The sequence below is a fragment of the Xenopus laevis genome, chromosome 6S (genome assembly GCF_017654675.1).
Source record: "Xenopus laevis strain J_2021 chromosome 6S, Xenopus_laevis_v10.1, whole genome shotgun sequence".
NCBI classification, from domain to species: Eukaryota; Metazoa; Chordata; class Amphibia; order Anura; family Pipidae; genus Xenopus; species Xenopus laevis.
Window position 1 is genome coordinate 75,055,546 of NC_054382.1, and position 26,567 is coordinate 75,082,112.

A 26,567-nucleotide genomic window follows, 5' to 3' on the forward strand; every position below is an offset into this window, starting at 1 on the left:
ATTGAATTACATTATGAAGTATAAGATATCATTATTCTGTAACCCCCCAATTACACATTTCAAGATCTATTAAAAAACCACGAACCATTCTAATTAAGGTGTTTGGACTGGATTTAATTATGTTCTATAGGTCTAAAAGTCAGCACAAAAAGTCTGTTTCTTTTGTTCAGTGTGCAAGATAAACCCTATTTATAAACAAGGTATTTTATCTCTTGAAGATGCAGTATTAGGGTAAGGCCACACGAGGAGATTCGGGGGGATTTTGTCGCCTGGCGACTAATCACCTCGTCTTTTGCGCGACTATCTCCCCAAACTGCCTCAGCGTTTTTCCCCATAGGCTACAAAGCGCAGGCGACTTTGCATTGTAACCTATGGGGAAAAACGCAGAGGCAGTTCGGGGAGATAGTCACGCAAAAGACGAGGAGATTAGACGCCAGGCGACAAAATCTCCCCGAATCTCCTCGTGTGGACTAGCCCTTAATCAGAATCCTAAGAACAAGTCTCTGAGGAAACATCCTTGGAAATACTTGGGTGTGATATTAGTAGCACAGAATCCAGAGGTCATGAGAGTAACTCTCAGAAGTGTGACACAAGGTAATACAGCCACGTTCTTCAGACAGGCTCAAGCAGTCATCTTGTTACACCTGCTAGCAGCTTAGTAGGATATTATTCTGTTTCTGAAGCAGCCTGACGTCTGGAACTTTTTATTTACTCTGTGTAAAATTATCCACTTGTGCCTTTTTTTTTTTGCAAAACATTTAACATCATTAAGTACAGTATCTGAGCAGTTCTGTTGAATGCATCATATTTATTGCATTACCTCCCTGGGGGTATCTGAGTAAGTATCTGAGTAAGTGACATCAAAGAATGAGAACGTGATCAATTGTACATGATCTGCTTTTTGCAATTGAAACCATGTTATGGCTCATTTTGCTGTGACTCTGTTAAGGTGTGTAAAGGGCTTATTATTGTCATGTAAAAAATAATAATATAGTATAGTCACATGCAACATGGCTTTATAAACACCTGCTTTATATCTGTGGGCTTGTATAGAACAGTTTGGTAACTAAGTTTTACCAGGTACAACAATGAAATCAGTATAAAAATGCCGGATTGAGTTTAAATGGAAAATATTAATAGTAAAGTAGTGTTTGTAGTATAATGTTTTAAAAAATAGACTACCATAGGTTATATTGAAGAGTCATTATTTACCTGCATATTTTTTGATTCAAAACATTGGGAACTGCCATATTGTTACACCTGACTTCAATGCCCAAATACACAAATGGCAATTCTGTGTATAATTCCTATATTTCATAGATTTATTATAACAAATTAAATATGCACATAATCTGCATCTAATGTTCGAAGATATATTCAGCGTCGGATTTCCGCATGGGCCTAGCGCCTGCCCTCACTACATCCCCCAGGGCGCTGCGCGTCCCCAGTGCTCCCCATAAAGCGCCTTGCCATTTATCCAGGCCTGGATATATGAATTCTGCATATTATGTTTACTCTCTCAGTCTGAAATCAGCAATGATGATCCACCAAGTCTGCAGTCATAGGACTGAGCTTTAGATCTTTCCTAATACAGAGATACATATCCAATAAATCCTGCTCAAAGACTGTCTTGCAAAACCTGAAGACCAGGGGCAACATGAACAACAAATCATGCAATATTAAATATTCTTGATTAATTCATTCATTAATAATACATTTACAAGTATCATTCAGCCCCAGTGCGATCACTAATTTTTGCGGCTTGTTTGCAAAACTAGTTATGTAACATGAATGTGATAATAGACCTAATATATATGTATATATTGTATGTGCCCTAGAAAATCCTCAATAACAGAAGTGCTCGCGCTTAAGTAAACCTACTCTTGTGTTTGCAATTTAATAAACAGACGCCTTAATTCTAATTCATGACCTGAGTGGAAACCTCTTACAAAAACTTTTAAAGACACTGTAATGTGCAACATACACACAATATCAAGAATCATAACAACTGTACCAAACACAAATCCACAAATAAACAGGAACATGTAGTCCTGTTATCATGTTCCTAACTGTTGCTCAACAATGTAAGAGAATAAAGGTTCTTCTTTCTGCCACCCAGTAATCCATGGGTTAAATGTTGTTAAAAAAAGCAATTTATTTGTCAGCAGAGGTTTTACATGTTTTTGGGTGATTTTGATAAAAGGTGTGAGTGGTATTGATGGCTTTCAAACAGTGAATCATCTGCAGATGTACCATGAGATGGTCAACATGATTACAGATTTTGAGACTGCTTGGTTGATGAACTGCCTGATATCCATTGTACATAAATATCAGGAATCATGGGCCACCATACAAATACTGCAAAAATGCATTATACAGTTTTATCAGTACATTTCTGACTATGTAACATCAAACTTCTTTAAAGGGGACCTTTCACCCAGGGCTGATCCTATCAAATGTGGGGCCCAATTGGGACCATGTTGGCGGGGCCCCTAGACAAAGTGTTGCTGGCTACTGACACACCAAGTATTTAGGAAAATAAGGGCATACAGGCACAAAATAGAAAGGAAACGGGCAGACAAGGTAAGAGAGTGAGAGGGATGAAATAGGGGCACACAGGGTAAGAGAGAGAGGGAGGAAATAGGAGAGTGGACTGGGCCAATTAATTTGGGGCAGGCTGGGCCGATTCAGCTTGGGAGCAGGCTTGGTTGGATTGGGGGCAGGCAGGGCCTATCAAGGTTGGAGGAAAGCTGGGCCTATGAGAGTTGGGGGCAGGCTAGACCTATGGAGTTGGGGGATAGGCTGGCTTATCAGAGTTGGGGGTGGGCTGGACCTATGGATTTGGGGATGGGCTGGACTCTCAAAGTTGGGGGCAGGCCAGGCAGCATCATGTGCTGAGGGAAATATTATCTGTGCTGCCCTGTGGTGCGGGGCCCCCAGAGGTGCGGGGCCCTATTGGGCCCAATTGGTCCAATAGGCCTAAAGCCGGCCCTGCTTTCACCCTAAGAAATAATTCCAAATTATTTTTTTATCATTTTAGTTGAGAAAAATAAAACTTACACTACATTTATTATTCAAATTGTGTTTCCTTCAGTCTTGGAATTACACAAGGGCAGGAGCAGGAGCCATTTTGTGAACACAGTAATTAAGACAAGTTTTGTGTATCAACCAAAAATCTTGTGTATGCACCTGAATGGGAGACCTAATGCCCATACACATTGCAATACACAATTATAGAGTGTGAGGAGAGCAGTGACATCTAGGAATTGCTGAATGGAAAGTGAAAGTAATTGACTGCCCCACCTCTATGCCTCAGCTCGGATATTTAAACACCTTTATAACAGGTATGTATGCTTTAATGAAAAAATTTGCAATCGACTTTTGTTTTACAGTTTTTATGTGTAGGTGACAGGTCCACTTTAAATGGAGGACAGAGAGGATAATATAAGTTTTTGCTCTAGAGGAGCTGTGTGCCCTATAGCTGGAGATGCAGGTCTTTATTATCAATAATATCAAAAAACCCTGATGAAGAAGTTTAGTTTAGGCCAGTTCAATAGGAGTCTGGATTGTTACTCAGCCATAGCAAAGGGTTCCTTTTTAGCGATGAGCAAAATTTTTCTCCAGGTATAGATTTGCAGCCAAATCTGCATTTCGACATCTGCAAATATTTTTGTGAAACTGCTGAAAAAATTTGCCTAAAAAATTTTACCATTAAAAAAACACAGATATACTCCAATGTATTGAGCATTGAAAAAGCCGCTGTGGAAAAAAATCACACAGAAAAAGTTGATGCGATAAAAAGCAGCAAAAAATGGAAAAGCTATGATACAAGTTGACATTGGGCCCCATTTGGCATAGGGCTCTGTAATTTCTTTGTATGCAGTGATTTAGTATTATATGTTGTCATTTATAAATTTGGCTGTATTAAAACACACCTTCACTGATGCTCCCCTTAGATCAAGGGTGTGTCATGATGCTCCTTCCCCAGAAACACAGTAGGATATGGGTAGCCAATCCCTGTTCTGCTTTTACACAGCTGAAAAATAAACTGCAGTTTCCTGTCAGGTTGAGCCTAACTGCTGGCTGTCCTACCACCAAACATGGAAAAATGTTAGTTATTATGTGATTTCTTTTTAACTATTACTTTAAATAAACTTTATTAAATGTTTTTGTTATGAACAGCTACTGCCTTATAAAAACATAGCAGCATGTGGCTGTTATTAATTATTAATTAATAATACCCTATCTTACAGATGCCTATAGAGGCCCTAAGGATGACCACTCCTATTGGCTGCTGCATCTTAACTGCTTTTACTTCTCTGAGTACTGCAGACAATAGAATCCCAGCAAAAAATCCTTTATTTTGCACTGTGAGTTATTTGATAAAAAAGTTTGGTGACTTTGTCTTATAACATGATACATTATTATAAACAAATTGCTTCAGTAAAACACCAAAATATGTAAGCTCACATACCATGTCAAGGTCCCTCATTGTACACAAGACCTACACTCGTTATTGTTTAAAGTCTTATGTAGCCCCTATCAGTGAGCTTCTGGGTTATATAAAGTGAATCATATGTTCACCATAGCTGTATTTATATTGGTATTAATATTTAGATTTGCATTTTAATATAATGTCAGACTCAGTATACAGTATTTGTTTTTATGAATGCCTTTTTGACATGTTCCAATCTGGCACAGTTGTGAAAATTATTACAGCAAGTATACTTTAAGCAAACTGAAAACAAATTCTAACGAAGAGGGCATTATGGAGAAGTCACCATTCATGGTTCCTGCTTTTTCCCATACTTTTGAATAGTATAGACCAGAGGTTAATGGTGGTGAGACAGGATAACTGACTGCAGTGTTTGGAGAAACAACAAGGAGAAAGCAAAGCTGAGAATGAGGCAGAACTAATGTCTGCAAATTGAAATAAACCTTATTGCAAGAAAAGTAGATAATAAGGTAGGTAGGTAGGCAAGGTAAATAAAACAAACATCTTTTTGTGTGAACATTATCCTGAATTTGCATTCAGTCTGCTCAAAGTTATTTCTGGCTTGGATGTGCACTGCATTTTTCTTTCGTGACTTGGGGCTGAAGAAACAAACTGAGTTGTTTAAGAAGATCTATTCTAACACACAGATAAGTAGTCACATTTTCTGTGCTTGAAGCATCCATGGGTGTCAGCAGAAGGGAGCAAAAGGGGGCAGTTGCCCCACCCTGACTTTTATAGCTAGCTACAAGGTGAACTACTGTAGCTATTGTGATTCCCAACAACTCAAAATGTTTTTATACTTCACACCCCAATGCAAGCCTAAATCATCTTTTACTCACATGGTGATATTGGAAGGGAAGGGACTAAGGAGGAGTTGAAGGGAAGCCTTCAGTGCCAGTAGTAAAGTTAATTGGTAGGCAGCAGCTTACCTGTAGCATTTGCAGGGGATTGGCTGAACTAAGAACATGCAGGCAGAAGGGAGTGTTTAGGATGGAGGAAGTGTGTTCCCAATAACTTAATTCTGTGAAAAGCAGTTTTAATTAACACTAAAACTGAGTAGCATTGAATAAAATTAGCAGTTAGTAGTGAAAATATATATATTAATGTATTACTGGTACTGGATCTATATATATATATATACACACACATACATACATACATACATACATGTAGCAATTTGGGGGAAGCAAGTTTCTAAGCACTCCTCGTACAGTTGTCTGGACCCTGTCATTTAGTTTGGCTGAAGTTTGTAATTAGTGGCAATACAAAATGCTAATATGATTCTAGCCAAAGTAGCCTTTGTATGCAGGTAAACCATTTGTATTGTATTCAGCAAAAAACAATGGACAGTCACATATTATTCTATGGACTATTTGTAAAAGCAAACCTCTTTTATTTTGATATGTTTTGCATTTTTAAGGTCAAATTTCTATGCTTGCTCAGGTTCATGTCATCACATAGATCAATTCTTATAACTGCACAAGTAATAAGTGCCATTCTTATATGTTCACACACTTTTAGTTTCAGTATCATAAAATGTGAGTACCAAATTCGGTGGATGTGGATCACTAATAAGTTTATGGAAAATAATAATTTCCAAGCGAAAGGACTATTAAGGATGCACCAAATCCAGGATTTGGTTCAGGATTCATCTGAATCCAGTGGTGTAACTATAAAGAAAACAGACCTCTGGTTGCAGGGGGGCCCAGGTTGTGGGGTTTACTTCTTCTATAGCTTTAAGAAATCCCTCTTCCCCAGCCACTCACTTGCCTTGCTTGTGTGCACAGCCGGGAGCAGGGGATATCGGAGAGTGGGGGACACAAGAAGCCAGTTTGGCAGAGGGAGGGACGACCAAGTAGGTGTGCCAGGTCCTTCTAAAGAATTTTTGCAGGGTTGCCTGGTGCTATGTTGTTACGCCACTATAATGGGTAGATGTCTAAATGTAATATATCACACATAGGGGCAGATTTTTTTAGGGTCAAATTTTGAGTTCATGGGAGTTATTTTAAACTCACATGAACTTGAAAATTTGTCCAACTGCAATTTATTTAAAAAAAAAATCTAATTTTTTTAGTACTCAGGTGAATAGGATCGATCCGCAAACTCGAATCGAATCTGAATTTTTCAGAAAAAACGCCAGTGTATGATATATTTCGAAAATCTAATTTGATTTTTAAAACAAACTCGAAACTAATTCTAACAATTCCCTAGTCGAAGTTGACAGTTTTGGCCATTAAAAAAAAACTAGAATTCAAATTTTCACTTCGACCCTTGATAAATCTGCCCTGTATTGTTTGTGAGGCAAAAGATGGACTAAAGAACTACAATCAGTCAAGTTTAAGGAAAACAATAGCTTCTGTTATTATTTACCTGTGAACGTTTACATCATTGTTTGAAATCTTGGTGCGGTCATTTGTATTATTGTATTTTACAGTGATAAATGAGTGTTGACTATGGACAAGAAGCTGAGCAATACCTATGTGGCACCATGGAAGGTAATATCAATGCTTCTTCTTTGCAGATGTATGAGTATTGTCAGATGAAACAGAGACATACATAGTACTATAATATTTAACCTTTCATCCAGTCATTTAGCTGTTGGCCTCTACAAATTGAACAGTGCTGCTTGACTAACCACTTGGATGGTGGAAAATATGTACCATGTGCCATGAGCCTAAGATCATACTGGGTATGGATACCTCTCCAAAAGCCTCAAAAATGAGCTGATAGAGTAACAAGTAGTTTGTTTGGACTCCTTGAAATAGCATCAATATTTGCAACAATTGTGTCCATTTACTGCAACCACACTTGTGGCTGTGTTCAAAAAGAACCTTAAAGGGTTTGTTCACCTTCCAAACACGTTTTATAGTTGTTTTTCAATTACTTTCCATTATTTATTTTTTACATTTTTTTCAAAATCTAAGTTTAAAGTTGAATGTTCGTGTCTCAGCTCAGTAATTTAGGCACTAAACTGTTACAATTTTGCAACATTTAGTTGATACATTTCTCAGCAGCATCTCGGGAGTATTAGAAACTATTGTATCAATTCTAACAGCTGCCTGTAATGAAACCCAGAGATTCTGCTCAGCAGCGACAAAGATAAGAAATGTATCAACTAAGGGGCCGATTCATCAAGCTCGAGTGAAGGATTCGAAGTAAAAAAACTTCGAATTTTCGAAGTGTTTTTTGGGCTATTTGGACCATCGAATGGGCTACTTCGACCTTCGACTACGACTTCGAATCAAAGGATTCGAACTAAAAATCGTTCGACTATTCGATAGTCGAAGTACTGCCTCTTTAAAAAAAACTTCGACCCCCCTACTTCGGCAGCTAAAAGCTACCGAAGTCAATGTTAGCCTATGGGGAAGGTCCCCATAGGCTTGCCTAAGTTTTTTTGATCGAAGGATATTCCTTCGATCGTTGGATTTAAATCCTTCAAATCGTTTGATTCGAAGGATTTAATCGTTCGATCGAAGGAATAATCCTTCGATCGTTCGATCGTAGCATTTGCGCTAAATCCTTCGACTTCGATATTCGAATATCGAGGGTTAATTAACCCTCGATATTCGACCCTTGATGAATCTGCCCCTAAATGTATCCATTTAGAACAGTTTACAAGATCGGCGACCCCCCCTCCCAGAGCTGCTTCAGAAGGAGAGAAATTACACTTTATACTTCAATATTAGAAAAACTGTGACACATAGAAAACAGAAAGTCATTGGAAAAAGTCGTCATTTCTGGTTATCTATCTGAAACCAACTAGTTGTTTGAAGGTGAACAACCCCTTTAATGCCTCCTTTACAAGGAATTTAGGTTATCATGATGTGCTTACTGAATCCCTGGGTACAATGAAACACAATGGGCAGTGGAAAAAAAGGAGTCAGTGAGCACATTATCCAGCTATCCAAATTTACAGTATTTGTATAGTGGCTGACAATACAATTAATGGAATGGAGTTGTCGAGAAAAAGACTGGCCATGCACAGAATCGCTTTTCTGATCTCTCTCTCCCCACTGGCAACTCTCTGATAAGAGGAGGAGGAACCCAACCGCATGGATCTTGTAGGCACATGCTGTAATTATTTATATTTTTGACAAGACTTTAAATTATTATATTAATAATAATTATAGTCAGAACTGTTTTTTTTTTGTAAAGTCCAAAATTGAAAAAGATCTCCTTAAAATGAATGAAAGATAACACCCAACTTTTAAATGGGGTATATTTTCCTGTGGAAATTGGTGCCTTTTGATGACACACTTGGTAAATAGCTTCCATATGTAAAACAGGGAGATGCTGCTTCCCTTTGTAGTTCTGTGGGAGCTAGGGCATGGAGAGTGAACAACTGTAATCTGAAGTCTACAGAAACTGTGTATGGTCTAATTATATATATATATATATATATATATATATATATATATATATATATATATATATATATATATATATATATATATATATATATTGCTTTTAATAGGTTAAACAGTGATGTTTACTTCCAGCAAGATGTTTTATTTAATTCCAAATAAATTGCACATTTGTTTATTTGTTGATGAGTTATTGAAGAGTTTTCTAAATACTATAGAGTGTATAGGCTATACAACCTAAACTTTCTTTACTAAACTGTTATTCGTTTTGCAGAGGTAAGGGCCTGTCTGTTTTTACAAAAGAGCTCTGTATTTATGGTACAAAGAGAATTTATACATGACAGGGCAGCTTCTGAATCTTGACCACTGAGTGTAAAAGTGGACATTTAAAAGGAGCAGATTTATTAAGGGTTGAATTGAAAATTCAAATTAAATTTTTTTTATGGTCAATACTCTCAAATTCGAATTGTGAATAATCCAACCCCGATTTTAAATTAGAATTTCGAGATTTATCAAACCTTGACCCTTGTAAAAATTCTAACTCAACTAATCGCTACCTAAAACCTGACGGGTTCACGTATAAGTCAATGGGAGAGGTCCAGTGACCATTTTGAAGCTATTACTAGCCTTCCTGACATTCAAGTTTTTTTCAAAAAAAAAAACCTCGATTTGAGTTTAGTCTAATCTGATTCGAGTTTTCGGGTCGGTAATAACCCCCCAATCGAATTTCGAGTATATTCGAATTTATTAGAATTAAAAAAAATTTCACATGAATTCGAAATGCCACAGGTGAGATTAAAATTTAGGTTGTACTCTCTTACACATTATTCTACTTCAGTTTCCCTCATTATAAAGGATAATGAATATGATAGGGGATTTTACTTAAATTTCTTCTGTTAACCACATGCATCCAAATGAAGGGTTTGGGAAGGTATGTGAACCCTCCAGCCCTGAGGCACTTCTTAACTACAACATCCCATCATCCTTAAGCTGTCTCTCCAACGTGTGATGGAAGCTGTTCAGAAAAAGAGCTGAAGGCAGGCATGTTAACATCCCCATTATAAAGAGAGCGCAGGATGGAATGTAACTCTGCATTTTGTGGGATGACCTTTAAGTGCTTAGAGCAAATGTAACCTAACTACACACTAGTTACTCACTGCTACTACATGCAAAAACTAAAGACAGTACTGAAGAAATGTATCTATCAAGTTTCAGTGGGGAAATATTATATGCATTTTGCATTAGACTGCAGAGTCTGCTATATATATGTATAAATGATATTTCAAATTAGTGTTTGGGGACCACATGCAGTCTGCTTTTTAATGCTTTGCAGTCAATGACTACTCCTCTAACTTTAGACTAATTGTCCCCCTCTATGTTTTAAAAATGCTCTCTGACACTTTTTAACTAAAAATTCAAACAGCTTCACTAACAGTTGCATACTGCTCACCAATCTTTTTAGCTCTTTATTACATTATTACCTATTTATTAAATTAGCCTTAGCCAGAAAGATAAATACTGGTCTGTGATGTCGCTCCCCAGAGCTTACGATTCTTGCACAGGAGCGGGTCCAGGGGGGCGCTTCGCTAGTGTAGAGAGTGAAATTACACTCTTTGCACTAGAAGAGCCGAATTTCTGGTTTAATAACTGGAAATTCAGCTCTTAAAATTTCCAGGAGCGAATTTTTGCCACCCCGGTAACTTGGGGGATGCTGCCGCTGAAAGCATGTTTCTCAACTTACCTCATGGTAGCAGCATCCCTAGACATGTAGAGTTTGACTCATATTAATTTCTAACAATATTTGGTGGCATATATATCAAAATCAGAATTTTGAAGTATTTTTGAAGCATTTTAATTAAAAAAAAGTCCGACCAAGCCAGATAATGCGTATGGAGGAGCTATTGTCATATATGCAAGATAGACAAACATTGTATGTCAAGACATGGACAGCTTGGGTTATGTTTTTGGAATCAGATGCTATAAAGAATATCTAACCGGACAGGAGCAACCTTGTATTTGAATACAAACCATTGTATTACAGAATGAGCGATTTGTAGTGTTTGGCCTAGCACTAGTTTTATTTATTCATTTTTATAAACCCCCCCTTTTTTTTTTTTTACTATTATTTATATTGTTGCTTGCCCAGGGTATCCTCGCTAGATCCCTTCTACAACAGTCCACCCCCTTCCTCTCTACCATAGGGAATGAGTAGAACGTTAACACTTCGCTATATATGTATGAGTTACAACTCACTTCTGTCTCAGAGATGTCACTGGCGAAAGGCTATTTAGGAAAGAGGGCTTGGAAATCTGGTAAAGTAATGTCTACGCTGAGGTTATGCGTTAACACCGTTGGTTATCACCTCTTTCCCCATGTCCCCATTCTCTCTAACAGTTGAATGATCACAATGTATGAATAACATGCTTTATTGTTATAAAATGACTGTCGAGATGTTATTTTTGTGTATGCTATATCAACCAAAAATAAAGATTATATATAAAAAAAAAAGTCCGACCAAACTAGAATTAACGGACCTTATTTATTATTAAATTGTATTATTTTTATTTAAAAAGCATGATTTAATCAGATCGGGAACAAACACAAAAAAATAAATCTGAATCAAACGATTTTTTCGGGCCCTTTCCCAAAAAGCAAGACGTTTTTAGATTTTTGCCAAAACAGTGCTAAATAGTTGGATTTTCAGGCTAATACAGGCCACAGAAACTTCCAAATAGGATAGGGACCTCTCCCATTGACTTACTGTATAAACAACTTCGGTAGGTCTGAGATGCAGGATTTTCGGATTCAGTTTTTTTCCATCTTCGGGGTATAATAAATCTCGATAAAATTAGCATTTTATAGTAAAAAAAAATAGAATTTTTCGAGTTTTTGGCATTGGGACTGCAATGAATAACCCCCTTAGAGACTGAATTCTCTGTGTACACTAGTGATGTGTGGGCCGGCCGGCGTGTTTGGGCCAACCTCGCACCTCCGGTTGCGGTCGGAGGGCAGGTCCGGGTTGAGCTCTTCTTCCTGCTCTCCCCTCCCGCCACCTTGCACTGCCGGCCTCCAACTTACTTTTTTCATAGACAGGCGCCTTATGGCCCGCCCATTTTTGTGATGTCATCGTCGGGGCTGGGTGGCGTGGGTCTATAAAAAGGAACCCGGAAGTCGCAGGCAGCCGCGGGTTCATGGAGGGCGGGTTACGATCGGGTGCGGGTTGGGTAAAACCCGACCTACACATCACTAGTGTACACAGTATGGCTCATTTACTATAGAAAATGATAAGTAAAGGAGGCAAAATACATTGTGAGTAAACAGTGACTTTTTTTCCGCTCACATCGGAGCCATTTTCCCCAAAATTTCAACATATCGGGTACCCACTGACTGGCATGTGCTGGATTATGTGTGTAAATTGCCAATGCTGATTTAAAGCTTCATTGCTTTCTTACTCAGTGTTAGTGTGAATGGAATAATTTCCATTGCCAAAATAGTGTTAGAGTGTGCGTGATTTAATACAACCATGTCAGTTGCATGAGTAGGTACAACATTAAAAGGGAAACCCGGATGCTGTTTCCTACAGGAACTGTTCAGTGTAAAAATAAAAACTGGGTAAATAAATAAAAAATGTTTCTAATAAAGTTTGTTACCCAAAAATGTAATGTATAAAGTCTGGAGTGACTGGATGTCTAACAGAACAGAACACTACTTCCTGCTTTGCAGCTCTCTTGGTTCCACTAATTGGTTACTAAGCAGTAACCAACAGGGCCGGACTAGGGGTAGGCAGAGTAGGCACGTGCCTAGGGCGCAAAGTGGGGAGGGTGCCTGGCACGTACCTCCTCTGTCGCCTACCCCAAGTCCGGTTCACTTCTCTGCCCGACTCGATGGCTTTTTCGCAATTTGTGCGAATGCGCATGCGCTCAAATTTGCGCATGCGCACACGCACACACTACACAGGCGCTGCGACTGCCGGGCCTGCCTAGGACGCCTGCGCATCGTGGCCCGGCACTGGTAACCAATCAGTGAGTGTGGCTACATGGGCTTTTGAATCTGAGCTGAATGCTGAGGATCAATTGCAAACTCACTGACCAGTTATGTACAATGCAGGAAGTCGCTGACTGAATCTAAGCTGAGTTACAGAGCTGAAAAGCAGGAAGTAGTGTTCTGTTCTGTTCGACATCCAGTCACTCCAGCCTTTATACATTACATTTATGGCTAATTAACTATATTAGAAACATGTTTTATTTTGCACAGCCTATTTATTTACCCAGTTTTTATTTGTACACTTAACTGTTCCTATAACTTCATAACCCATTGCAACAACTTTTGGGCCCTACTTATTAGGGTTGCCACCTAAAATACCAGCCTACCTACGTATATTATTAATTGAATTCACTATTAATTAAATTGGCATCAAGCATCACTTATACAAACCAGACTGGTATAATACCAGCCAAACCCTACTCGTGTTCTGCCCATGATATGCACAAACTCCCAAGTCACTATTGACCAGCATTCATCCTTATTAGGCCTCTGTTGCTCCGCACCCCCCCTCCCCCAGGAATCTGTTCCTCCTGTCGTTATGGCACTGCATTTCCTCAAGGCAGGGTTCCTTTGCATCCATGTACAGTACTCTATACTTTGCACCTTGCATGCAGTTCATCAGTTCATAAAAACCAAAAAGTTGCAGGTGCTTTGCAAGAAGCTTTTTGAGCAGTGTTTAAAGGCCACCTGTCACCTGAAATTGTTTCCTCCATAAGAAGTGTGGGCTAACAAAGCCCGAACTCTAGTAGGGTGAAACAATACTATATTAAAAATGATATATATACACCCAGCTCCCGGTGTAGGTGGCCATGTTGGGGCATCCACATACATGTGACGTAAGCTTGTGAGACACATCCACCACATCTATGTCAGACTCATGTGTATAATGAGCAAACGGGGAGACTTGCTTATTACATGCAGGCACGTTACAACATGGCTGCCCGCACAGGTAGTGGTGAAATGCCTTCCACAATCACCATGAATAACATAATTTACTTGTTGTTAGTAGAAAGGGATGGCATTTTGGGAGATGTGTTGCACGCAGTTAAATCTGTGCTACACATATCTGAAGGTCCCCATAGACGCAAAGATTTCTCTTGCCGAACTACTGATTTTAGTGAAGTCCGCTAATCCTTCGAAATTATCGTGCAGTTAGTGGAATTCGAACAATCGAACATCTTACAATTTTTTGGCCGACATCTGTCAGGAAAGTGATCAGCCAGGTTAAAAAATCTTTGTTGGTCCCAGTGCAATCTATTTTTGTTTGCAGGGCCAAGCAGGCAGCTACCCTTTGTTTTCCTGGCAAATTGTTTTTTTTAGTTGATGGACAATTCGTACGATCGTTCCGAGATAATCGTGGTCTCACGATATCGATCGGATCTTTTAAAGATCTCAACATCTATGGCCAGCTTTACGTGCCATCACCCTTAAGGCAATCCAATTCTCAAACCACACAAATCTCCTCTCTAACGCTGGCCATAGATGTGCAGATTTTATAGTTTTTGTGACGAACGATCGTTTGTTTCATTTTAATGATTTACAAATTATCATTCAGATTAAATAAGTAGGAAAACTAACAAATCAGGCAATGTTCTGGCCATTAACTGAAAGACAGCAATCGTACACAAATGATGTCCTACAAAAAGTAGTGACAATCACCCATTGATATTGTAAGATAATCAATATATGCAGAGATCTCATTGGTAGCCTACATAAATCTTTTAACCTGTTCGACTGACTTAACAACCAATTGCAATGATATGAAAAATGTCAGAACACTTTATACACAATCCGAAAATCATACAAATCTTTGGTTCATACAACTGTATCTTTGCATCTATGGCCAGCTTAATTGTGTGAATGTTGTTATAATAACCAACAATAGGGAGACATGAGCCAAAGAGATACAATCTATTCATATTTTGGACTTCTCAGGCCTGTTATCAAATGTGAACTGACACATGATTAAGGGCCTGTGAAGCCCACAACTGGTTGTGTTCATTATCAAGCTGCTTTGTCCTTTTCTCCCCATTATGCATTGTTGCCCATACTTGTATTTATATAGTGGTAGCTCCCATACTCTTTGAGTGAGCTTTTTCCATAAATTTCTTTAGAACAGCACCAATTTATAATATTCACTTATAATAGCACTGTCAACTGATGTAATCATAGAGGAGTCCTTGCACCACAGAGAGAAATACAAAAGAGAAACCCTACTAGCTAGACACTTTTATAATGTGAAACATAATGTCTCCCAAATAAGATGGCAAGTTTTAGAAGTTATTTATAAAAATGCAGGTGTTGATTTTAAAAAATCATTATTGAGGAGAGAAGCATATTGGATTTGGCGTCTGAAAACACTTTCGCCTAAAGGCCTCAATGAAGATTTTAACTTAACATGTTATTTGTAATATATGTGGTTTTGTAGGTTTTTTAGATATTTATACACTTTTTAATCATTTTTACAATCACCCTTTTCCTTCACAGATGAAGTATCATGATAGCCCAATTGCACAAGAGTGGTGTTAAGATTTTCCATATATTAAAGCTAAAGTAAAAACGCAACCAGGGGCAGTGAGTAAAAAATGTTTTTTATTGGTTGAAAGAAATGTTTTCCACTAAGTAATGATAAATATATGTAATATTATTGAAAACATGATTTACACTGTAATTATACTTAAATGAACTGAATGGGTTAATCACATGATTGATACTAATGAGGTGTTACACAGATGAGATGGGAGGAGTCAAGGGTATAAGAATATGGCACTGTGCACTTTGTAAATTTATCCTGAAGAAGGGAGGCTGTGTCCCCCCGAAACGTTGAATATTTATTGTTGGTGGCATTAATAAAAGGGGCACTATCCCCGACTGCAACATTGGTGTGTGCGGACCGTTTTTCGAGAATACAAAGCATTAAGGTGACCAGGCAAGGTCAACGGTGGACCAGCACCACTACGCAGAAAAAGTGGAAGGAGGTGTGCGGTAATACAAAGTTTCCTTGCACCACAGAACACAAGCAAAAACAGAGTTGTCTGGAACACTAGCGATTTGTCACTTTTGTGATCATTACAGGATGCCAGAATCACTATTAGATTTACAACAATGTCAAACAATGAAATTGTTTTTAAACTACATTACCCAACATCCTCTGTGGCAGTTCTCTGGTACAAGACAAAGAATTGCAGGTCTTAAGATTTTAAAGATCATTGGTTTCAACTTGTAAAGTCAATTGCAGAAAGGAGGGACATGGGTTGACCTTGCCAAAAGGTAGGAACTACCTTATGTAGTTATGGTTAACCCCTTCCCTTTGACACAGTTATTGTATTTGCACGACTGTGCTTTCCATTTTGGCCCTGCAGGGGATGATGGGATGTGAAACTCAAAAAAGCATGAAGGTTGCTGGTTTTACACTCCAGTTAGGGTGAAAAATTCCAGTACAAACATTATTACAAGTTACATATTTAAAATCCCATTCATTTTCAATGTAGCTGTAACTGACTTGCACACTTGGCCGTGAGCTCTGCAGTCTGCACCATGTGACATTTATTAGGACTATCAAAGCCTAATTCCCTGAAGAGTTTAAAGTGGCAATAAAAGAGTACGGTTATAAAAGGCTGGTTTATAAAAGACTGGTGTATGTGGAGCAGATCTACTTTCTTCAGAGATTGTAAAACATATTGTTGCATGTTGTGCATCAGGACTTCCAGAAAAGAACCACAGCCTCAGTAGTAACACGTCCCCAGAAGATGAATCACGTGATGCTTTTTCTTTATCAGGCCGGGAGGGAGATGACAGGAGGAGGGGGGTAATGGGAAACTGGTAAAGCAGCAAGTCAAGTTTCTTTTTATTTTAAGTCCAAGTGGCAACCTTTGGCACTTGGACCTACAGCTTCCCACAAACCCTGTAAGGAGATGCTGGGAGTTGTAGTCCCAATGTTGTCTCTGCCCCAACCTGCTCTACCTGCCCGTGCAGCTCCCCCTTCCTGCAGAATACTTGAGAGAAGTCAGTGCATTTTTAGCCACTTGCTTCACTGAAGGAGCAATTGTGGCAGCCAGAGGAGAGATAACAGGAGCTGTAGCAGGCTGAACTTTGCACATCCCCGGCGCATTCCTGCCTTTACACAGCTCAGCAACATCCCCGCCCTTCCCAGCCTCACCTGCTCGGGCGCCTCCAAACTCCAACTCAGGAAGAGGTGCGAGCTCATTGACTTCCCACACTGTATCCCGCAGCCCCATCATTCTGGGACCACAAACTCCCCTCCCTCCTGCGCACTTGGACAGGACATTTGTTTTCTCTCGTGCCTCGACCTTTAGAGCTGTGACATTTTCATATAAACTGCAGTAGGGAAGGGCCCTGCTTGAACTGTGAGGGGCGTCCATCTTGCGCGCACGGTGTAATACTTCGCTTCCCGGTAACTTTTATTAAAGGGAAAACACACCCTACGAGCACGACTTTCTTATCAAAACACATGTGCAGCAGAGATAGCTTTTCTCCACACGCTTATCTGCATGTAGTTAAGGTATAAGGTTTTTATTAAGGTAAAATCAACTCTCAGACTTAAATGCAACACCGCCCCCAATGGGCAGATTGACATGTGAATGAGACGAGGCTTCCTCTAAGCATCCCTCAGACTTTCCAGCGCCCTCGTTACATCGAGGACTGAGAGCTGCGTGTTAGATGAGAGTATGCGCAATGAACTTCCTCTTTAGCAGGATTCTTGGCGAGCACCTACTATTACCATCAGGTATCGGCGGATGGATATCACATACTCCTCATATTAGTAGTAGCTAATGTTTTTTTAACAAGGTGCCTTTGTCTGGGCGTGAGAAGGATGCAAATCAATGGCGTTAAGTTATAAGAGAAAACTTTTTAAAGTTGTGACCCAGTGTTGAAGGAGATGATGTTGCCTTTTTTCCTCCCTCCCTTCCCCCTCCGCTCTCTCCCCGCCCCCTTAACTCTCCTTCCCCTTCCTTGTTAAAGTCTCTCTACCAACCAGCGTTGAGCAGCAGCAACAGCAGCAGTACCAAGAGCAGCATTTTGCCTGCAGGACCTGATGCTCATCCATATTAAACCGTCTGAGCTCAGGAATCCAGCCAGATCATCTCCTCCTAGTGCAAAGTTTATTTTTAACTAGCAGATCCTGGATGGTGCTACTGCTCTTAACACTCTGGACTCGCAGAGAAACAACTAGCCAACTTTCTCACTGCCACACTTTCACAAACTTTTAATTTCTTTTGCTAGGTCACTCCTTTTAGAGTGAAAACTTTAAATGTATATTTTTAAATTCTAATCGTAGCCACTCGGTTGTAGCAGGCAGTCAGGAGCTGTGATGGAGTCTTTTTTTTAAAGGTAAGAGTGTGGGGGATGGTTGAAACTACATTATGTGTGAGTGGGTTTTACCTGATGATGTTTTATTTTTATTGATGTGTTTTAGAAGTTTCACTAAACTCAAATGTAATAGGATTACAATGTTTTACTACTGCCTCTGTCAGAAAAAGGGGTTAAAGTGCAATGGAACGGTCGAAACTTCTCCTTCTGATAGTTGATCTCCCCTCCCTGTCCTTCTACGTATATCTGTTGCATCCACCATGTATCTCTCGTAGGTCTCTGATACCACTTGCTGTGTGGGAGAGAGGTGGGGGTGAGTACCTGCTGTTGGCCTTCACAAACTTTCCAACCTTGTGTGTTGAGAGACTAGAGCAGTAGAACTTTCCTCTAATATATATATATATATATATATATATATATATATATATATATATATATATATATATATATATATATATATATATATATATATATATATATGTGTGTGTGTGTATTGCAGGTAAATAGGAATACAGCAGTGTGTATTTATAAGGATGGGTAGCTAGCATCTGTTCCTTGTGTTAAGTACGTGAAGTGGGGGATCAGAGCTGGGAGCACACGTAGCATAACTAGGACTATAGTCGTCATGAATACAGGAAGGAGTCTGGCATCAGAGCAGAGATGGGGGGTGGTATACTGTAAATTTTAGGGGCAAGCTGGAAAGATCGTTTTTTTTTGTCATCAGTGTCACGTCTGACAAAATTACAAAGTAGCAAAGCATTGTGTTTGCTTGCATCAAGTCACAACATGACTTTACAGTATAGAGTACCCTTTGTATATTCTCATAGACATACACAAGATCCCTTTCACACAGTTTTGCATGATCTGTCTATTTTTTTCCTGTGCAGTCTTTTTGGGCAGTGGGGTGGTGCCTTCTAAACCTTTTCAGCTGCTCTCCGCATTCACCTCTTCCCGTACAGGCTCATTTGTGTTGTATGCTGGTCATTCTTAGCTGATTTATATTGTTTAATTTAAGGGAGTCATACTTGCGGCCCTCCACCAGTTGTTGAACAGCATCTGGAGGACCACACATCAGCCTGAAGTTATTTCATAACTTCATTTTATGGATTCTGTATGCTGCTTTTTTATACTCAATTTTGTTGTATGATTTTATTGCTTAAATATATATTCATCTTTGGGGTTTTTTATGATCAGCTTTTTGTTTTTGTAAAGAATTTCCTCCCTCAATGTATGATATTAACTCAAGTTGTGAAAACTAGTTGAGACTCGTCTCTTAGGAGACTGCGACCTTAATGGTTGCTAAGGGGCAGAGTATTTTATTCCACTCCTCTGCCTCTCCTCCTTGATGCCTGAGCTTTCTGGGAGGGAGATGGAGACAGCACTCCCTTTTCACATTTTTCCCCCCTTTACTTTTTGCTTGTGTGTAAGCACTTACTCATCCTAGTCATCATGCAGATTAGGATATGTCACAATCCGAAGAATTCAGTTTGCATTTGAGAATTAGAATTGGAGAACTTTTGAAGATCTTAAGGCGCTTCCTCCTCACACCCAGAAAGACAATGTGCTGCAGTTTGACTTCCTTGCATCTGTTACACTCATCACTTTCATTGGGATCTATTTTGTGTGCTGCTAATTATTTAATGCGTTCACAATTTGCCTGTGCTCACTTTGCCTCTCTAAGCCATCCTTGATGGGTTATAAAAGGAGGAGGAGAAAGCATTTCTCCTGTCTCAGCAGATCTGTCCTCCCCTGCTCCTTACTGGTTAGGAGATAGAACTAGCCCAGATCCGGATGAGCAGTTCACATTCCATTACGAAATTCTACACGGCTTAATAGCCAGCACAGCAGCACCAACATACAACTCTACACTAACTTAGGGGAGGGTTTCTGATGGAGGGTACTCACTCCACTCTACAGCTAGACATCTCTTTTCTCCAAGAGTTTATTGGCATGTGATAAACCATAAGTACCCTATACTGGCACCTATTAGGCAGTGGAGTAGCAAGAAAGGGAGGCCAGCTTTATCTTCAGGATTGCTTTCTAGATATGGGTAAACAGATTAGGGTGTTTCTGAAGTCTTGCTTAACATATATAAATAACCAAAACTTAAAGGAGTTGCTCTGTTATAAATAAAAGCCAATACAGGGTAACAGCCAGAATGGTACATTGCATCTGTGCTTTCATATTCTAACTTGCAGCAGACTAATTAAATCTAAATGCTGATTGTTTGCTCTGCATTACAGTTGTGGGTGCAGTTTAGCATAATAGTTAGTAAACAAGCACTTCTGTATGCAAGTTGTATTCCTTTAGTTTGCTTTTACAGTATAATGGCAACTATACTGCTATAAAAGGATCTGCAATATATGTTTATATAATTAAGTAAAACAATATTTTCTAGTTGTTAAATGAAGAGGTTTGCTGTTGCTGTCTCTGGTCCAGCTGACACTTTCTTTTCCTGAATAAGGTACATCCTTGTTGCTGCAGTTCCTCTGTTAGGACACACCTTGGCTAAAGAATGAGGAATCTGAATGCAAACATTCCCTCAATTTCTTTGTAACTGAAATCCAGAATCACTAGTTATTTCATCAATCTAAATTGCAAAGTAGTTGAGCAACTTTCTGTTTGCAGCGGTCTGAATGGAGTCTGATGGTCTGCAACTTTGGATGTAACTCTTGCTCTGCCAGGAAAGTAACAGTTAATGTACAATGTACATTAAAGCAACACAATACTATAAAAACTGAATGCTAAGTGTTAAACAATAAGAGCTTACAATCTAGTTGTAAATGAAGTTTGTGTATTTGGAACAGCAGTACTGGAGTGGGTTGTCGGTTTTTGGTTTTTTTTTTTCATTTAAAAAAATCCAAGAAATACGCATATTTTTGCATCAGTATTGTATCCCATCTTAATAAATCTTTAACCAGTATAGTGCGCTTGCAGGTCCTACACACAGGCACTTTGGAAACTGTTAATGTAACATAAAGGCAGAATGTTTAATGATAACTAACTCTGCAACTGCAAAATTCATATCACATTATATGCTGCTTTTCAATAAATGCATTGAAGATTATTCCCCACATGTACACACTCTGTTTAAAGATGGATGAATATGAATGTTTGGTTGCCACAGGTTTCCATGCTAATACAAAGTTGCATTTTTAAATTCCTTTCAGACTTTTGGTGTGTATTTTTACCAAACAGAGAAATGTCATGCCATTTTAAAAAACTTAAAAGCATTTTGTTGCTTTGGTGTGCATTTTGTATATGTGCTCATGGAAGCATACAGCTTTTTTGGTTTGCTTTACATCAGTTGGCATATTAGGCATGTGAAAGTTGCTTGCATTGTATTGTGTTAAGCAAAATACTACTTCTTCTGTATGGGTACTGTTTAGGCCTTGATTGTTAGAACCTCCTTGACTTAAATTATATCACAATGAAATCCATAAACTTCTGTGTATGTCAGATATCTTGCAAGTATCTTTAAAAGTTTGCTGTGGGAAAAGCTATTATGTTCCTGCCTTTTTTAATGAAGAAAGCAAAGTCAAGTCTTTCGGGTGGTTGTATTCATTATCCCCTTTAAAGGAAGGTGGTGCTTTGAAGGTCATAGGATAAGTGTTGCTAAGCAGCTAGTCAGATGTATGCTAAAATTAACCCTAATATCTCGGCAAAGGGTGAGGATGGAGTGGACTCATTTTAGACTGGTCTGGAAGAGAATTTTCCGGTCCATATCCCTGCCCTCAGGTTCAAAGACATCATTTTGTATTTACAAACTAATAACTTGATATTTTCCAGATGTTTTATAGTCTGCTTCCTAGATGTACTAGTTTAACATCAAAGCATACAAAATGTTCTCCATTAGTAGGAATTATTGAGATATTTTTATTAATATGCACATTTAATGCTACCCTTTCTAATATACCCAATCATTATTTCTTACCTTGCTCTAGCATCCTTTATAGATTTTTTTTAAATGAAAACATGAAATAAATAATGTTGTCTATTGAATAAGATGGGATGACCATTTAATGTAGGATCCTTAACTGATCTGCTTCCTTGTGTTGCCCCACTTTCATCCCACATTTCCAGTTAGTGCATTGAAGTCCATTGGTTAAATTGTGAAAAACTGATTATTTTCTTCTGTCAAGAAGCCTAGTTAATAATTCAAATTACTTCCATTTGTAGTTCTTTTTTGGTGCAAACCAAGTACCTGTGTTTAGGGCAACAGTTTTTTCCCCACTGTGCATGCATCTTTTTGGCAGAATAAGAGTTAATTATTCCGTACCATCACCTTTCACGGTGCTTGCTATAGCTAAAAGAGAAGACTTTGCCCATCACGTTTATTACGCAAAAGTCTGAGAGACAAAAAATAGAGGGTAAATCATTGTTTTGACATGTTAAGCAGTAAAGGGTGGGACCTCTCTCTGATCCTTTTATCAGCAATCAGGTAAAGGATTTCTGTTCCACACAATAAGATGGAGGTGTGAGGAGAATTGTTCTCTGTGTAAACTACTCTTAATCAACACTTGTATTCAATGCCGTTTATCAGTTTCCAAGTAGTCTATGTCGTAAATGACAAGAGCCTTCCAAAAAATATTTCTAATGCGATATGTTGTCAGGGACTCCGCATTGTCTGATAGTGACAGAGCAAAGTAACCAGCTCTGATTCATGATTTTTTTTTCTCCCCACGTTTTCTTGGGATAGCTTTCTATGAATGAGTTCCAGTAAAGGTATACTTAATGTCACCTTGTTTATACACAGTAATAACTGTATTTTTTTATTTTGTTTTTATCACGTGAGGTGCATGTTGGTATGAATTTGGCAAAGGTACAAGGCATTATAGCTCCTTATTTCAAAAATAACATTATCACCATTTATTCTTGAAACTTTTTGGCAAGCATGTGCCCTTCCTTTTCACCTGTGAATTATAACACAAAACATCCCCCCACAAGTGAACAGCTGTCTTAAGAATTATGGGAGTTGTAACACACACATACTGTGCAAGAGTTAGCAGTGAGTTTTGCCTGCTGCATAATAGACAGCAGCACATGTAGTATAAAGAATTACCAGGAATGGGGGCCCATATCTAGACATATAGAGTTATCCAGATACAAAATTTACACAATTACAGGAAAGTCACCTCTCCATCAAATAATTCTAATTGTTTTAAATAAATTCCTTTTTCAGTGCCTTGTACTTGATCCTAGCTAAAATACATTAATCCATATTGGTGGGAAAACAATCCTATTGGATTAATGAAATGTTTATATTCTTTTTAGCAGACTTAATGTATGGTGATTCACATTACAGAAAGATCCCTTATCCAGAAAGCCCCAGGTACCAAGCATTCTGGATAGATTCAATACCTGTTCCATGAAGGTGTGGAATTGAATCTATGGTTTATTGTAGCTTTTTTGGGTGCAATAAGGTGTTTGTTTAAAGAATTATTTAAATTCAGCAGATCTTGTACTATAGTATTATGTTCCTCAACACCAGCTTCAGTGCCATGTACATTTGACAGAAAGATGACTTATTTTGACTGCGCCAGAATACATGACTTACACCTGTCTCCTAGTCTTTTGTGAGATTTTTAATATAATTTAGCAAGAACCACCTGTCACATCAGCTGCCATGTTCTACTAGTTTCTCAAGCTATTAGCAGAAGTAAACTTTGTGCTGAAAAAGTATTTAATCAAACTGCGCTTCACAGAGTACTGTGAATGGGAGGGGAAATAAACTGCAGGTCATGCTGAATTTGGGTTAATTGGTTATGGCTTCATCTACATTAATAAGCTGATGTAGAGGATAAGGATGGGGACAGCAGATGTGATGTAATTGAAGATTAACAGTGGGTTGTATTATCAGTCTACTGCTTACTATATTTTGCTTACGGATTGATAATTATCTCCTCTTGTTCAATGCAAATTAAAATATAAAGTCATTTAATTTTTTTGTTGGGAAGATCGGTGTGACACGTCCATTATTATTATTATCACTACGCATCTAATTAGAATGTGCACATAGTATGTATTAAAAGGTCTAATCACATCAGCAGTAATGTACACATATAATATCAGTGTATGTGCATGTGTGTTTTCCTTGGCAGGATAGAAGCATTCCTGTGTATCTTGTTTTCTGTGGTGCCTTGGCTTTCAGGTTAGGAGTAATGCCATGAAACAAAGGTAGATTTTAGTGAAAATTGAGCTTCAGACAAAAGCAGTGGGTGACGGGTGGAGACTGTTTGCTCAGTGTGATTCAGACAAGAAAAGCTGTAAGAGGCTGTGTAGAATTCCAGGACCAGGTATTTGAATAGCCTGACTGGGATTCACCTGCAGACTCCAGACTTTCATGGTTATTTTGCAAATGGGGGAGGAAAAGCTCCACTGAAACCCCCCACAGGCATTGTTTGACTAAAAACATTGCAGGGGGGTGTGGATTAAAACTGCTTAATGACTGATGTTGTTTTCAGTTTCCCAGAAGTAAATGTTGAATTTTGCATCCATTATATGTACAAAAATCATTAGGGCAGGACTTGATGATGCATTTTAACACGACACGTCGCAGCTGCGATTTCATCCGACAGTCGGATCAATCTAGTTGTAACACGTGATTTCTCCTTCACTTCCGTTTTCAGTAAAACATCTGACACGTATCATGCGTTTAGTCGCATTGCGACATGTCTGGTCAAAACGTATCATTGAGTCCTGCCCTTAGAAATAGAAGTCTTTTGCAAGTTCTGTCTTTAGATACATTTTCCCGTTTAAAAAGAAATGCTACATTTGATTTAAATGAATCACAAACTACATCATTTGCAGCCTTCTGCAGGCCACATGTTAACATTAAGGGTAGAACTACACGGGTGTTTTGACATCTGATACCTTCTGAGGTGACACAAGGAAGCGCAGGTCTTGTCGGATGCGCGAATCAAAGGTAAGTTATAGGAATGCCGGACGTTGTCGCAGCATGCATTCGGCACGACTGTTGATGAAGAAGCAGCATTCACATCCGACATTCATATTTTTACCTTAGATTCGGCACATCTGACATGACTCCTGCATTTCGTTGCGTCGGAACTGAAGGTATCGGATGTCAAATCACATGTGTAGTTCTACCTTTAGAGCTAAGAGTTTCCATAGCAAATAGAGCAGCTGAAACGCATACTGTGAATGTACCTGCTTTCTGGTTGCCCAGGCTATTGATGCCTTGGGAGCCTTTTGTTCATGAAATTGAGTTTACATACTAAGCGATAAAGCAAAATATAGGATAGTGCAGGTATGGGTCCTGTTATCCAGAATGCTCAGGACCTGGGGCTTTCAAGATAAGGGATCTTTCCGTAATTTGGATCTTCATACCTTAAGTCTACTAGAAAATGTGTATGTAAACATTAAGCAAACCCAATAGGCTGGTTCTGCTTCCAATAAGGAATCGTTTTATCTTAGTTTTGATCACGTACAAGGTACTGTTTTGTTATTTCAGAGAAAAAGGAAATTAATTTTTAAAAATGTTGGATTATTTGGAATGTAGTCTATGGGAGATGGCCTTTCCGTAATTTGAAACTTTCTGGATAATGGATCCTATACCTCCCATACAATGTTTTAATTTCTCAATTTCAGAAGTAATTGTGAGGTACTTGAATTTTATATAGCTCATCAATGGCATTGGTGGTTTGGAAATGGCATTAGTATACTAAAGTCAGAAAGTAGAAAATGCAGAACATGTTTATAGGTAGTGTTGTTATTTGGCTTTTATCTATTTGCCTTTCTAGGCTAAACAAGTTGTTGTTTAGCTGTTGCTACAGTATAACTTTCAGCATTCTAATGCATTACTGGGAGCCATAGCATGCAAGTTGTCATCCTGAGTTCTGCCCAAATTATATGTGTCTTCTAATTTGTGATGTTTATAGCTATCAGGGGACATAGAGTAGGCTATAAATATATATGCTACATGACTGTGCTAAAACCAATGCTCAACATTTCTCATAACATTCTCTGCATAAAGAAAATTAATTGTCATTCTGGTTTATAATAAAAATCAATACAGATTAGAGCCCGTCTGGACTAGCTGCCCAGAGCTCTTCTTAAAGGGGGATGCTAATTTTATAAAAAGGTGTTGGAGACATCTTTATATCAATTCTGCTCCACAGAGGCATTTTGTATAATTGTCTTTTGTTAAAAGGCATGTCTGGCTACCCTACATTAAGCAAACAATCCCCACACCTTTCTGGCCTCTGAAGAATATCTGACTCCTTTTGTAGTATTAACTATCTTAAGGGTCAGGCCACACTGGGCGTTTTGACTAATCGCCTCGTTTTTGCGACGACCAAACGCCTTCCCTCATG

The 26,567-nt window shown here is 38.6% G+C and overlaps 1 protein-coding gene across 11 annotated transcripts in view; it reads left to right on the forward strand.

The window, feature by feature from the left end:
• Positions 1 to 16,738: 16,738 nt before the first annotated feature.
• rreb1.S (ras responsive element binding protein 1 S homeolog) overlaps positions 16,739 to 26,567 on the forward strand; it is a 75,130-nt gene continuing 65,301 nt past the window's right edge. For 3 of the 11 annotated variants that reach the window (XM_041567724.1, XM_018269439.2, XM_041567723.1), the window contains exon 1: positions 17,746 to 18,255. Coding sequence is in view for 1 of the 11 variants with exons in the window: in XM_041567718.1 (XP_041423652.1) it covers positions 17,584 to 17,650 (67 nt within the window). In the remaining 10 variants the exon portion in view is untranslated. Of the gene's footprint in view, positions 17,651 to 17,739; positions 18,256 to 26,567 lie in introns of those variants that run through there. The other 8 variants (XM_041567725.1, XM_041567726.1, XM_041567714.1 and 5 more) reach the window with 6 other exon arrangements.